Source organism: Anguilla anguilla, chromosome 1, assembly GCF_013347855.1.
Source record: "Anguilla anguilla isolate fAngAng1 chromosome 1, fAngAng1.pri, whole genome shotgun sequence".
Classification (NCBI taxonomy): Eukaryota; Metazoa; Chordata; class Actinopteri; order Anguilliformes; family Anguillidae; genus Anguilla; species Anguilla anguilla.
This window is the reverse complement of record NC_049201.1, coordinates 42,336,170-42,351,854: the sequence shown is the minus strand read 5'-3', so window position 1 is coordinate 42,351,854 and position 15,685 is coordinate 42,336,170. Positions and strand designations below refer to the sequence as shown.

Below are 15,685 nucleotides of genomic sequence, written 5' to 3'. Positions count from 1 at the left end.
GAATATGTAATCTTGGACAATTAAAAATGGACTTGAATATATACTGCTATTGAGAACAGAATAACTAAAGGAGACCCAGTGGAAATGTAATGAGGAAATGTAAATTTGCCAACATATTAATTACTTGGTCAGTCCCTGGATTCTTGTATACTTTTTTTGTTTTTGAATCAATATGGAATTTATTACAATGCTATATTGCGTTCCCCTTTACAGCAGATTTCTTGGATATATATATACAGTGAGCTCCATAAAGTTTTGGACAAAGTCATTTCTTTCTTTATTTGGCTCTGTACACCACAATTTCATATTTGTAATCAAACCGTTCACACGTGGTTACATTCTCATCTTTAATTTTCATACACTTTGGTTTTACCATGTAGAAATGACAGCACATTTTATACATAGTCATCCCATTTCAGTGCACTGCAATGTTTGGACATTAACGTTATGCAAATGAAAGTGATCATGTCTAGTATTTAGTCGCATATTCTTTACGTGCAATGACTGCTTGAAGTCTGTGACCCATGGACATCCCCAAGCACTGAGTATCTTCTCTGGTGATGCTCTACCAGGCCTGTCCTGCTGTCATCTTCAGCTCCTGCTTGTTTGGATGGCTAGTTACCTTAAGTTCTCTTCAGCATTTGAAACGCATGCTCTATTGTATTCATATTGGGTGAATGACTTAGCCAGTCAAGACTTTTTTTCCAGTCTTTGACTTTGAAAAACATGTTTGTTTAGCAGTATGTTTTGAAACACTGTCTTGTGAACAGATGAAGAACCGTTCAGTGGGTTTGGATGTACATTATATGCTTCAACGTGAGCAGATAAGATTCTTCTGTACATATCATAATTTATTCTGCTGCTGCTATTAGCAGTTATATCATTAATGCAGTGCCAGTACCTGAAGCAGAAAGTATCAGTACCTGTATGCCCGAACCATAACACCCACCACCATGTTTCACAGATGAGGAGAGGGTGCTTTGGATCTTAGGCAGTTCCTTTCGGTCTGCACACTTTTCTCTTGCCCTCACTCTGATAGAAGTGAATCTTGGTCTCATCCACAACACCTTTTTCCTGAACTTTGCAGGCTCTTTTAGATACGTCTTAGCTAACCCTAATCTCACCATCCTGTTTTTGTGACTAACAAGTGGTTTGCATCTTGCAGTGTAGATTCTAGTTCTAGTTGTTTTCCCTATGTCCCTGACTGTTTTTTTTTCTCATTACAAATCTAAAAATGTGGCATACAGAGCACAATCAAGAAAAATATATGCCTTTGTCCAAACAAATATATACATTTACATATGCACACACACACGCATGCACACACACACACACACACACACACACACACACGCAGCCAAGTGGCAAATTAAAGGAAAAACCAACATAAAGTGTCTTAGTTAGGTGTTGGGCCACCACAAGCTGCAAGAACAGCTTCAGTACACCTTGGCATAGAACTTACAAGTCTCTGGAACTCTACTGGAAGGATGGAACACCATTCTTCCAAAAGATATTGCTTCATTTGGTGTTTTGATGATGGTGGTGGAGAGTGCTGTCTAACATGTCCCATAGGTGTTCAATTGGGTTGAGATCTGGTGACTGCGAAGGCCATAGCATATGATTCACATCATTGTCATACTCCTTGAACCATTCAGTGGCCCCTCGTGCCTTGTGAATTGGGGCATTGTCATCCTGGAAGAGACCACTCCCATCAGGATAGAAATGTATCATCATAGGATAAAGGTGACCACTCAGAATAACTACATATTGATTTGCAGTGACCCTTCCCTTTAACGGGACAAGTGGACCCAAACCATGCCAGGAAAATGCCCCCCACAGCATAACAATGCCACCGGATGCCCTCACTGTAAGGGTCAAGCATTCAGGCCTTTGAGGCTTCTCATATAGGGTGGAGCTGTCATTGTCAATATCACAGATTATAACTAACCAAAATGTCACTCATAGCAAAATACTGTTTAGTTTAAATCAGTTAGTCATTGATAGTGTGTGATGAGGATTCATAGCCTCTCTCTCTCGAGCCTCCCTCTTCTATTTCAGCAGACAACTCTCTTCCTGCTCAAAGTAAACACTGTCATATGATCCTAAAAATTAATTCTACATATATGTGCGCTACCAATTAATTTGATTCAGAATGTTATATATTCTAAGTCTGACTCTGAGCAAATCAGATCAATCATTTGAAAAACATACAATTAACTAGTACTTCATTATTCAAATTGTGATGTTATCTTTCATTCTGATAGATTTCCCATGATATTGTTTGTATCGCTTATTGTTTTGTGTGTAACTGAATTGATGAAGTTTTAGTTTCATATGGAAATGTGAACCATTCAAGGTGAGAGGTGTTCCAGGAGTGACATTAGTAGATCTATGCTGTTGTACAGTTGCAGTTGAAGTGTCTTTAAATGCAGTTGAGGTGTCTTTAAAGTAATTGCCATTTACACGTGCAGAGGCAGCTGATGTGTTGGCAGACACTGAATAGTCTTAACAGAATGAAACAAAAATAAAAAAAATAATGCTGGCAGTTACACAGAGTTTAAGAAGAGTCAAGCTTAAGGGTTGCTGTAGTTCAAGGCAGTCTCTGAGTAAAGCCTCAAAGCTCCTTTATGGTCAAGTGGGGATTGGAGGCTTATAGGGCCTTATTATCTGTAAGATTTGCAACATTCACATTTGCTTTAACCCACCTTCCCCCTTCCCCGTTCATTTTAATGGAGCCCCTTTAGCTTTGTGCCCCCCTCGACCCCCTGAACCCCTGACTTTGAAGATACCTTTTTAGGCCCCCTTGTCTTTGAACCTTAATTATTTCTTGGTCCACCTTTTGAGTTTGCTCTAACTTCAGAACTAGAGGCATGTTGGTAAATGGGTCAATGTATTTAAAAAACTTCAAATTGTTAAATCCTTTTATTTGTGCAATGCTATCAGAATTTAACCAAAAGATTCACATGATACAGTATTCAACAGCCCATAGATGGTAATTATTTTAAAAAAAGCTAGTTGCAAGGATGGAAGCTGGATTTATTGGATGTTGATAAATTATCATCTCCTAGTCATAATGCTACCAATTAGATAATAATTCAGTAAGGCTTAAATCATATTTATTAGAGCTACATGAGGGAGCATTCACCTGAAATCACATAGCTTACAAAGGAGATGGGTTTATAGGTGGCTCCAGTTAAGGAGCCTGATGAGCAGTCAGGGAGAGATACACTATACAACATTGTCAATCCTGTTTCAAGAACTGTGGTGGGAAATTAAACTCATGTTCTTATGAAAAGAGTCACTGGTTCAGGAAGTGATTTTTTTTGCTTTTGTTTCCTGGGCAAAACCATGCTGTTATGCCCTTAAATTTGGTGTTTAACTATAATTACAACAGTAAAATAACCATCTGTATGAACTGATGATATGATAATATTTCTTGAACTATATACCCAAAAGCTTACATAATACTGCCAAAATCATGACATAACACCAAATTCATGCCCTACCACAGCAGCATATTACAACTCATGACAAGCAGTCTACCATTGCCGCTATGTATGCAACAAATTTTAGATAATAGATATCAAAGTCATTGCGGTTTACATTATGTCGGTTTAATGACATCTATTTCAACCTGCAGTCTGCTATCATGGCAGGTGTATGGCAAATTTATGACAATGAACAGTGCAATTCAACTGTATCGGTATATGTTAATTTACCATGGATTATAACGAGGGCCACCAATTTGTCTCCCATTTATTTCTTGCATTGTACTTCAGTCCTCCACCAGACAGAGGTCACAATAGCCTCTTTGTCAAGCCACTTCTCAAACAATTATGGTTTTTGTTTTTTCTTTAAAATCAGCGACTGATTCAGACCTAAGAAACAAGGCGACCTGAATTTACTGTGCAATCAACTGCTTTAACTGATCAATAGCTGTGTTACTGAAGTGCTGAGTAACAACGAAAGCCAACCGACCCTGCGGCTCTCCAGGACCAGGAGTGAGGCTCAAAGACATACTTTTTGCATTTCATCTTCCATCCATGTTCACTTTTCTTCCTGACTCTCCCCATATTAAAACAACATATTGTTTTTTTTTTATTATAAATGTCTCAATTAGAAACTCAATTGTATGATTTGTCACTTGACTGTGCTGTTGGACAGCTTATGGGGACCCCTGGAGGATAACCATTGAGATAGAACTTTAAATCCCTGCAGGTCACATGGTGGAGACAAACTAGTGGCCCTAATCATAAGTAAGCATATACATTATTTAAGAAATAGTGCTTTGATTTCCTTGTTTGGGTTATATTCCCCAAGAGTGCACTAGGCGTGTGCACAACCAGTCTACAGTTGATAAACAGGCTTATTTATCTATAGTTGACTGGTGTATATTATTTTTGTTGACCTTTACAATTATGTATTCAATAAAAAGAAAAACAAATTGTTCAGATACATGATCCAAATCTGTATTTTAAAGTTTGCCCATCCCAGTGTATGTAGGGTTAGTGATACCCCAGACAAACAATATTGTCTAGGCCTATTAGTAAAATAAGAAACACATCTTAGTGTGCCGCTTGTGTTGATGAGTTCTGACATTGCTGTTACTTGGTAAGGTCACAGGAATCCTGGGATTTGTCATTCTTGGAGCCATTTGCTTGGTGGTGATTAAGTTTGCCTTGTTGATCCTTGTAAAAACCTGTCTCAATCATGTAAACTTCAGTGCAAGCAAACTAGTTGAAACTTCAAAGGGTCAAGAATCCTACTGGGATTTTGGCAGGGGTTCCAGCAATAGATCCGAATCTTCCTGCTGAATTCGGCCTGTATTTGTCTAAGGAGAACGCACGAAGCACACTCCGAGGGAGATACAGTGGGTTAATACAGCCATTATCCCCTTAGAGAGTATTGGCTTTTCAAGGCTACACGCAGCTTCTTGGTAGCAAAGAGATCGAGGCTCAGCTAAAGAACCTTGAGAAGGGAATCACCACAGTAATTTGAGCTAATGACTTTGTAACAGGCTCAGGGCAGACCTTAGGCAGAGCAAGTGAGAGATGCTATCACCTGAACATGCCCTTTTAAAATGCACTACTTTTCTTTCTCTCCCTCACTCTATCTCTCTCTCTCTCTCTCGCTCCCTCTCTCTCTCGCTCCCTCCCTCTCTCTCTCTCTCTCTCTCTCTCTCTCTCTCTCTCTGCCTTCCTGTTAAGGCAGAGCAACATTAACATTCCATCCAGGGAAACTAAACAGAATCTTAATTAGTCCTGATGCTCCCGTGCACAGAGTATATTCACTGCATTTCTTAACTAATGGCTGCTGTCAGGATATTTTTTCTCTTCTGGTTCTTCAGGGGATATCATGTTTGCCTGCAAAGCATGACAGAAATGTAATGTGCAATGCAAAAAAAGGGGATGAGAATGCAGAATGTGAGTCTGACTTCATTTGGATCTAATGGTGAGGAAATGTTCACAGGTCTTACGAGGGCATCTACGACAGTTTCTTTTTATTCTTTTACTTGTCATTAGGCCAGGAACATAAGTATATTTCAGTGATAAACTGCTTCTCAGTTAGGCTTTATTTAGTACAAAAAACATTGCCCTACTTTAGTGGTCATGGCAGATGATGTGAACAATGGGAACAGGAAAACAGTGCAGCATCATACAGATTAATAGCTTTGTTTTGATAGCTGTAATGCAATTAAAAATGACTGACATGATGCAAACACACTGACTTACGCTTAATTGTCTTTATGCCATAATGTAAGTAACTACAAACCAAGAGTATGTCGCCTGCCATATGTAATTAAAAATAGCTTGCATGGTACACATAGCAACCACATAAATATTGGTTATGAAAAAATTGAATCAACATTGTCCGCTTTAGTCAACTTTAGTGGTGCTCATAAAATTATATTAATACACTGAAATGAAGAAAATACAGCATATTTTATAATGCTACTAAAAATATATTGATATGTTAATTAGTGTTTTCTGAAAACAATATTGACATCTATGTGGCTTTCAGATATTGGGCCAAACAATCAGAAAGGCAAGAGAAAGCTTAGAACAGATCTTATATTAGTTCTTGCAAATGTGCATCATTTGCTATATTTGCACAAGATTAGTTTACTTTAAAGTGGCATGGATGTATACATATTTATGCCAAAGTTGTGCTATTCTAAAAAAGAAAAAATGATAAGGTCAAGCAACTGATCAAAAGTTAAAATATTTGATTATTCTGAAACCAAATTAGATAATGTTTCATTGTATGTGACCAAACAAATGTCACACGTTCTTTAAATTCTTCTAGTAAACTTGATACTTTATTATGTTTGCACATTTTCAACACCAAGGCTTTGATTCTAACAAAATGTGAAATGTGACACAGATGCTAAAATATTACTCAGTTGAAGCTTGTAGATTTCTTATTTGCTTCACTGATAAGACAGCAAAAATGAATTTCCCATTATGTCACATGCAAGTGAAAAAGGCATTTTTTTAAAAACCAGTACACATGTCCTCTCTGACTGCCTTGTGAGAAAGAAAACTTCCTCAGCACCACATTGCTTGCAAACATTAATGTTTCCAGGTCATGGTTGTGACAATATTAAAAAATGTAATTCTTTAATTCAATGTCTTTTTTTTAAATTGCTTACATATTTTGCCCCCTACAATATATGTGTCTGTTCGCCTGATAAACATTAGGACTTGTTTCAGTGTGACTGTTAAAAGGCTGGGGATAAGAACTAAAAGCAGTTCTGACAATGGTGCTACTGTATGTACTGCAGTGAAAGACAGCAATACAAAAAATAATTAAGTTCATTAACGGCCATCAACTCTCACAAATTTCACAAACAACTCTCATTACAAATATTAAATGAAATTAAATATTGAATGAAAAAAGCAAATAGTGTATAGTATTCACATAACATGAATCAAACTTATCATACAGTACTTTAACATGTCTTACATTTTGTGTCCTGTTGGTTGTGCCTAAGATTCTGGCCCACTCAACAGAAGCACAGTCAGCATGTTCGGAATTATATTTAGACCCTTTTTTAACCTTGAGTCTTGACCTAACAGTGTCTGCATTATAGACATGTTTCAGCTTAAAGGGGAAATTATGTCTAAAAACAACCAAATGCATAAATTGAGAAATCATTTCGAGTTTTGTTTTCACTGCCATAATACATAACTGCTGCAAGTTAGTGATCTGATCCAGGCTAAAAGTCCTAATGATCTTACTGGGATTCTAGTGTGGACAAAAGTCAGACGTTGATATAGCTCCTGCCTTTTTGCTACTCTTGATCAGCAAGGCGAGAGTATATCCCCTCTGGCACCTTTATGAGAGGACAGACCTTGAGCTTACTCTGAAAAACCCTTCCTACTTTGATGTCTTTCATGAAACCCATCTGCAATCTATTTGTTAGTAATTTTTACCTTTTTCCAGCAAAATCATTATTTATGGCCTAACCTTAATGGAGGATTAAACCTGTAAAAATAAACAGAGCAGCATAACAGCTCCACAACACTCAGGCAGGATCAGGTATGAACTCACAAACCATGACAAGGCTGCATTGGGTCAGATCTTTCTTTTTTTTGTCTGTTGTTTGGCTTAGATTTGTTTAATTACAAGGCCCAGCCAAGACTAACTCACCCTGCTTCGTTGATTTCATGTGTATACAGACGGATATAAGCAGACATTGAATGCCTTTGGTTGAGATTCTCCAAATTGGTTATTTCTAAATTTGCCCAAATTCTGTTGTTATCCTTCCTGTTGTAGCAACAGTAAATTAAAAAAAATGGCACTTAAATAACATCTGACAAAGGCAGCAAAATCGCAATAATATTGACATTGTAAATGAACAGATGTTGGCTTTAAGTGTAAATACCATATAAAACATGTACATAATTTAAAAAGATTTCCGCTCCGTAGGCTACCGTTCATAGGTAAGATTTTAATGGTTCAGCAAGTGTAAAGTCGCAAGCATTTTACAATGCAGAATGCAAGTTTAAGTATCTCGTAGATGACCCGTGAGGTGTAGCCTTGCATTACTTGTTTTAGGAAGACCTGGCCCGCCAATCCAACCTATAAAATAGACTTTATTATATGCCTCGCCCTTCTTCATTTAAAGAAAGTGTTAAATAATTCCCCGATATTGGTTTTTATTGTATGCCGTAAATTTTATATTCCCATAAAAACTTGGCTAAAAAACAGGTTAACCTAAACATCAGTAAAGGAAAACTAGTGTTCGTCGGCGGCGCTGTTCATTCCCCAGTAAAAATCGGAACTGTTTATTTCTTCATGTACGTAAACAACTCCACAGAAGTGGCGAAGCTTACACGTTTGTTAATGGGTAATTATCTATTTATTTTTGTCACTTTGTACTAAAATAACAATAAAATAAAGTAAAATGTTTTCATTTTCCTCTCAATATGGGGAAGTTCATATATTGCTTTTGAACTGATCGGATACGTATTATATAGATACATATGACAATACTGCATGAATTTAAACTATCTTTGAAACAGCGATAGCGAATATAATGGGGTGACGAATTTAAATTACAGTGTCAGATGAACAAACAAAATTGGAATGTGAAGAGAAAGAACAACGTGCATCGACTATAATTATCAACGATAATACAATAGCGCTGAAGTTGGTGACATGAATTCATATGGATTTATTTCGCCATAGCCCACGTTTCGCGATGAGCTTTTATTTTGTCATACTCAGCGCTTGTTTCCTCTGCTTCCAATCAAACAAGGGTAGGTGAAGTTCTTTTCACGTCTTCAAAGGCGGCTGGTGAGCTGTTTTACAGAAACAATAACTCTTTTTATTGAGAACAAATGTTGACATTTGAGGGGAGCAGAGAAAGCCAGGGTCTATAAGGAACCCGAAGTGGAAATCGCCTCTGGTACTATTTGACAACAGCAGTAGGTCCCTAAGGATCCCACCTGAGATTAAAGCCTGCATTTCAATAAATCAGCTCTAATGAAACCTCTAAGACCTACAATGGAATTGTTTGTCCTTCCAACAGAAAACTGCCGAATTCAAAGACGTTTGAGCATGGAAGCCAAGTTTAAGGGGATATAAACCCGCAGGGATACGTCAGCATTCATCCTAAACGCGGTTAGAATAAACCGAACTTCGCCTGCAACGATTCTGAACAAAACTTTCTAAATGAATTATAAAGACGATGGCTATCTTTTTTTTTTTTTTTTTTAATTAAACAAATAAAAAAACTATTTGAATTTTTACCAGCTTGGAAAAGGGTAAAGAAAAAACGTGCTGTTTAGCTGTGCCACTTGAATTAATTCATTGTCTATAATGAATCCTAAAATGTATAGTAGCCTATGCAGTTCTCAAAATATGAAATATGCTAATCACTGAAGTACACCACTGAGTAAAATGCTTCGCACCATCACTTTAGAAACAGGCAAGACTGTACTCAAGAAACGTTTTAACCTTTATTATTATTATTTATTATTATTATTATTATTATTATTATTATTATTATTATTATTATTAGTAGTAGTAGTAGTAGTAGTAGTAGTATTATCATTATCATTAGTGTTGTTTTTTTTTTTAATTTAAAATAGACGAGTAATCAGATCAACGTAAAAAGACACATTTTCAATAGGCGATATGTCTGTTTTCCCCATGTCCTGCAATTCCCATTCGAGGACACCGGCCCCATTGTAACTACCAGATGTTTAGACAAGATTCTATAAATGTTCAATCCCGCTTCATAATGAACCCCAACTGACCGCTCTAAACTAAGCTAAACGCACCCGGGATCACCATGCCAGGATCTAATAAAGCTTTAACCGTGCAACGTTATTAATCATTGTGAGCAATAGATGAAGGCCTTGAAAATAAACACATGATTTATTACAACCAAAGCCATGATTATTCTTTCTTGTGAAAAAGGTTGCATACACTTTTAAACCATTAACAAGCCTTCTGTCATGAAGCCAGTTTCATTTTGTTCAATGAGTAATTTATAAGAGACTGCATTTAAAGCAAAGTGGCGTGACATAAAACATTGCGCACAATTCTTTAATCGTTCCACTATACGGCGTTTTAGAAGTATTCAAGTGCAATTGTTTTTATTTATTTATTTATTTATTATTTTTTTGTTGTTGTTTTTTGACTTTGGAATAAATGCGAGGAAATTGGCTATTTCAAAAGATATTTCGCCAGAAAACAGCCTTTGCACAATCACAATACGAAAAAAAGTTATCAGTAAATAAAGCATTGCACAACGTTGCCAGTATATAGGCTACTAGCCCGTTTTATTTACAATCAAAGATATAAATTAGTAAAAGTATTCTTGTTAACAACCAACAAAGATTGTTTAACTTTCCATTACGTTTCAAATAAAAACCAGTCATAATGTATTTACAAAACAATGTTCAAATTCAGTTGCAATACAACTTGCATAAATTATAGGCTTTTGCCATTATTACAAAAATAAATATCAAATGTATTTCACTTTTTAAGTTCTCAAGTCATCCGACACATTCTTCCTACATTATACATCTCTTACAAATAAGCTTTACAGTAGGCCTAATTATTTTCACACTTATAGTATACAATATATCCCGTGGCAATGAAGCAATCTAGGGATCCTGAGAAATAACATTTTCAAAAGTCACATACATTGGGAAACTACCAACAAATGCACATTTGATTTAAAAAAAGAAAGTGAAATAATACAATGATTATCATATTATTGTTTTTTAAATATCTGTTTAGTCGCTGTAGAATTAAGATATAGTGCGTTGCAGTCTTCATGTCAAGGGTGGCACGATATGCGATCCGGTAAAAGAGAATTATTTCGTTTAAAATAGGTTGTAGAAGTGATGGCTTGTTCGCTTTTTTCCTCAAAGCAATTGTGACACCTACCTGTGGACCAAGGAAATAAAAACCAAATCAACCACAATCGCGCAGAACTGAACATATAAATAGGCTAGTGAAATACACAGAGCCTCTTCAAAAAATACACAAAAAAAAAAAAAAAAAAAAACTCCACACAACATGTGCCTTTTGGTAACACAAACGCCGTGTTCAGCAAAAAGCGTCAGCTTTCATAATATAAAAGAATGATTCTAATAATTTACGCAGTCTAATTCACGAAGACACAACCACGACATGTATAAGTGCTACCGTGTTTAATTATTAATTGTAGCCTACAGCTGACTGACGTAAGATGTCCCAACGATATTAACATAGTCTACTCCAGTTATTACCCCTCCTCCCCCATAAAAAACACATTTACACCAAACCGAATACTTGGGAAAAAAACTCGTCTAATTAACTTACTTGCGTAATCATCTTCTTAACTTGATAGGTATTGTTGAGCTCCTACTGTGCACACGTCAGTGGCGTCTGTCAAAAATATAACCCCAAATTTAGTCACGGGACACTCATTTCACTGCTTCTATCTGTGAGCAAGGTGAGTCTACTATTATACAATGCCAGGACACTTCAGGCAAAAGTCTGGTTTAAAACACACTTCACCCGCTATGTACAAGCCCGGTAATGCCCTAGAACACGGATATCTGCGTATCCCCCTTTCCACAAATTCATTTCTGAGTAAAAATGTCAACATAATCACAAATCACATCGTCTTCACAATTCATATATAGACAAAAAGACTAAAAAAAAATGAATTCAAAAAATGTTGTCTTCTATTTTTTAAATAGGCTAGTCACATACCGGCGTAAACTAAAAGCCAACACAATCTTTAATAGCGAATTGCCATTTTGAGTAACGTGCATTTTCACCTACCTTTCTTGGATTCTAAATTAGAGGGCCTGAAGTGCTGCTCGATATGGTTCGGGTGGCTCTTTATTAGCGAGTCATTACTGTGTTTGTGAATAGCGCCAGGGTTCAGCACAGTCTGTGTGAGCCCCTCATTAGTAGTCACAGCAGCAGAATTGTACCGTAGGATCCCTTGACCCTGCAAAGCGCTGAAGTTGCCGTAGTTTGTATAATTACTGTAAAACGGAGAAGTGTAATAAATAGGCCTCCCCAAGATGGAAGAGGCTGAATAGACAGTGCTGGCTGGGGACGTTGCTGATGATGCTGATGTTAGAGCGTTTGAAGGACAGTTTTGCCCGGGGTCCTGCTTTTGGTCCGAAGTGGCGATTTCTGCTAATGACCACAGTTTAGGTTTGATGGTTTGACTCTGCGGGCCTGACGAAACTCTGCTGTCAAGGCTGGCTTTGTTGTTGCTTCTCGACGAATCCTCGTGGTGGTGATTTAAAATTGGGGCTTCCACCCCTGTCAGTGGCGATGATGTCACTGGCTTAGGTGACAAGCCTCGCTGGCGTTCTTCGTTTTCTATGTCGTGATCGTCATCCTCACATTTGTCCTTAGTGTCTGATCCAGACTCACAAACGATGTCCCCAATCCTGCAACTGATTTTTTCTCCGTCTGATTCCGCGGAGCAGGAATGGTCAGTGAGAGTGTCAACGTGTAAACTAATACCTTGAAGAAAAGAAAAGAAGGTAGTGTTTTTAATATAATGCGTTTGACATAAATGAGCAAAATGAATTAATTAAAAAAAACGAAACTAAATATGTAAACGGAATCGGAGCAGACTATATTTTCCAACAAGGACAACTAAAGAGGAAATAAAAACAACAACAACAATAATAATAATAATAATAACAATAATAATAATAATATTGTTGCTACAACTGTAATACTACTACTACTACTAATAATAATAATAATAATAATAATAATGATAATAATAATAACCTTTCAAATTCATGCTATGCATAGACTCATGCTTTTCTTGATGTCGGTAAAAAAATTCAGCTCCGAAAAATTCATCAAATGTCACTGCCTAAATAAATAATGCAATTCTATAACAAAATAAATTACTGTGAGAGATCGCATGGCAACACATAAAATCAAGCTTCCAGCCCTTCACTGTAGAACTATCATTGACACGAATTATTGCGTTTACCTTCATCCTCAGCCGAAGTTTCACTGTTGTCGACGTTCTTCTCTGAATGGTCGTCTTTCCTTTCCCCATCCCCATCGTCTTCGTCCTCGTCTTCACTTTTATTCCGAGGTGCCCATGTCATCTTGTTCTCCTTTTTGAGTCTCCTTCTGGCATTTGCAAACCAAGTGGAGACCTGCGTGAGGGTCATCTTTGTGATGATAGCCAGCATGATCTTTTCTCCTTTGGTGGGGTAGGGGTTTTTCCGGTGCTCCTGAAGCCAAGCTTTGAGAGTTGCTGTCGCATCTCTTGTAGCGTTCTTTCGGTAAGCAGGGTCGTTCAGCTGGTACGGGTATCCTGGACTTCCATAAGGGTGATAACTAATTGCTCCTGCCATGCCAGTTGTGTGTGCGTCGTACGGGGAGCCCTTTGAGATAAATAACGTTCACTATCAATTGCAACTCTTAATACATTTCAGAATATCGGACATAAGAATGTTCACAGTTACATAAAATGCACAATCATAGTCAGCTCATATAATAAAGGCGTGTAATAATAATAATACATATAATTAAGTTTTAACTTGGCGTGTCTACGCAATAACTCCACGCATAATAGCAAAAAATAATAAAGAATATAAGTGTAGTGATTTCAGTAATCGTCACTTCGCCCATTCTTTTTGAAGGGGACTGTTTCGTTGCCAGGATAGAGACGTGCCTTAACATATCACTGCAATAACACATCACAAATCCAATTTGCAAATCACTAGGTATGCATTTTTTTCAAAACGCTTTAAGTGCCTTTTCATTAGCATTTTAATTCACCTTCCACGTTTAAATCGCGCTTATTTAACTTTACATAAACCCAAATAGTTTAAACTTCAATTTTAATAACTTAATTTAACCCACAGAGAGCCAATATCTTTATAACATAACTTTGACTATTTACTTGAACAAGTGGACAAGATATATTAATACAAACAATGCAAACGTGTGTTCGCTGGCTGTAAATAGAAAAACATCGGACTATTCTAACTTAAATGTGAGTGTGAACTAAATTAACGAGACCTAGGGCCTACGTAAATGTTGTGCAATCGGTTATAAGTGCCTGAATCACTCAGTAACTGCACAAAATATAGCCCACATATAAATATACACTGAAATGAGCTACAAAAATAAACACACTAAATATTTTATTAGGAAATGTGTGAATATGCTATTATTTTACATTGGTCTGCACTTCAAATGCAATAACGTCTTAGAACATTGCGTTTGCATTCTAGAGCAAAATAATCTGTTTAATATGGTATGTGTATATTAGCTGATTATCTGATATTATTTAAAACGTTACACCGAGTGCAGAGCAAGGTATTCAAATACACGGCCTTCGTATAATCGATAATAGGACATCAATCATTTTCATTTTCAGAACGCATTTCAAAACGCGTGTTGGTCTTCGAAATTGTCAACAAAAAAAGTAGGCTATCCAAACCACCCCCTTCCACAAAGTACACATTACCATGTATGATGGGAATCCAGTGGCAGGGTCCGTGGGATACGGCAGCGGGCTCGAGAAGCCACTGGCCGAAGCTGTAAAAGCAGCCGATCCGGGGTAGGGACTGAAGGCAGATCCTGACGAAGACCGTGCCAGCTCCTCGCTTCTTGGGGCGGCCAGAGCCGAAGCTCCATAAGCTGGGCACGAGTAGAGCGCCAAAGAGCCTGGGGGCTGGTAGAGGTAACCCTGAGGATACGACATTGCTGTATGGGTGTTTGTTTTGTTCTCCAAAATAAGAAAGGAGTTCAAATCAAACGATATAAAAAAAACGACCCGCGCGTAAAACAATCGACAGAGCGAGGTAAATTAAAAAAAAAAAAAAAACAACCACAAAGATCAGCAAAGTGCCTGCATAGAGGCAACGACTCGATCCCCTAGCGCCCGTTGTTTTTAGTACTCAGAACTATGAAGTGAGGAGTTGAAGGAAGGAGCAGTTGAGTTTCTGAGAGCATTGGAAAACAGGAACTGTCATTCCAGCTCATCTGAATATTCCATCTCCGCCCCTCGCCCTGTGAAATGGAACTCGGTAACAAAACCGAAGACAGTGGAGGAGGTAGAGCTGAAGAATGTTCGCCCCTTTAATAAGTCTTCAGTACCGATTATTATAGGGATTTTATCCTTTTTTGTCCTTGTTACTTGTTGGACCGCTGCGCACGCAATTTTAAGACGTGTACTCTAAATGCGTTGTTTCAATTAACATTTCAATCCAATGGTGATGTGTCAATCGTAATAAATGCTTGTTATTTTAAAGAGCTCCACTTAATATATCGATTGTGTAGTGCCAAGCTGATCGTCTGCTGTAGTAATGCAAAATAATGTCAATACAGTGATTTTTTTTTTTTTACAAAACTTCAGCAATAATAATAATAATTATTATTATAATAAGCAGAAGAAGAAGCATGTAAATAATAATATTAATAATCAATTCCAGCACACTGCATGTGATAATTTATCGAGAATGGTATGTTACTCTTTACTTCCCGTCTGCTCTTTATCAATAATAAAACACATGCTACAGTACTAACCGAAACAGCATTTAAAAACAATCCGCCTAACGGCCTGTAGGAGGCGTTACCCGGCTTCAACATAGCAATATTTATCTGTGGATATCGTTGGTTTCCTCAGGGGTCCATGGCTCGCAACCACGTTTAAATCCAAGTCAACTTCGTGGAA

The 15,685-nt window shown here is 37.3% G+C and overlaps 1 protein-coding gene across 1 annotated transcript; it reads right to left on the bottom strand.

Annotated features, from left to right (window-relative positions):
• Window positions 1–10,267: 10,267 nt before the first annotated feature.
• irx2a (iroquois homeobox 2a) lies at window positions 10,268–15,017 on the bottom strand. Its single transcript, XM_035409483.1, has 5 exons — window positions 14,477–15,017; window positions 12,983–13,385; window positions 11,794–12,495; window positions 11,326–11,391; window positions 10,268–10,908 (listed from the first exon to the last, which is right to left on the bottom strand). Exons 1-4 carry the CDS (start codon window positions 14,711–14,713, stop codon window positions 11,342–11,344), a joined length of 1,392 nt encoding a protein of 463 aa, XP_035265374.1. The 5' UTR covers window positions 14,714–15,017; the 3' UTR covers window positions 10,268–10,908; window positions 11,326–11,341.
• Between the last annotated feature and the right edge of the window lie 668 nt (window positions 15,018–15,685).

What these genes read in the sequence shown, in the direction of transcription:
- irx2a (XM_035409483.1), bottom strand. Translation starts at nt 14,713, where the DNA reads ATGTCGTATCCTCAGGGTTACCTCTACCAGCCCCCAGGCTCTTTGGCG. An exon ending in CTGGATTCCCATCATACATG is followed by an intron (nt 13,386 to 14,476) that starts GTAATGTGTACT and finishes TTTATCTCAAAG; the next exon opens with GGCTCCCCGTACGACGCACA. An exon ending in TAATTTAGAATCCAAGAAAG is followed by an intron (nt 11,392 to 11,793) that starts GTAGGTGAAAAT and finishes TATTTTTGACAG; the next exon opens with ACGCCACTGACGTGTGCACA.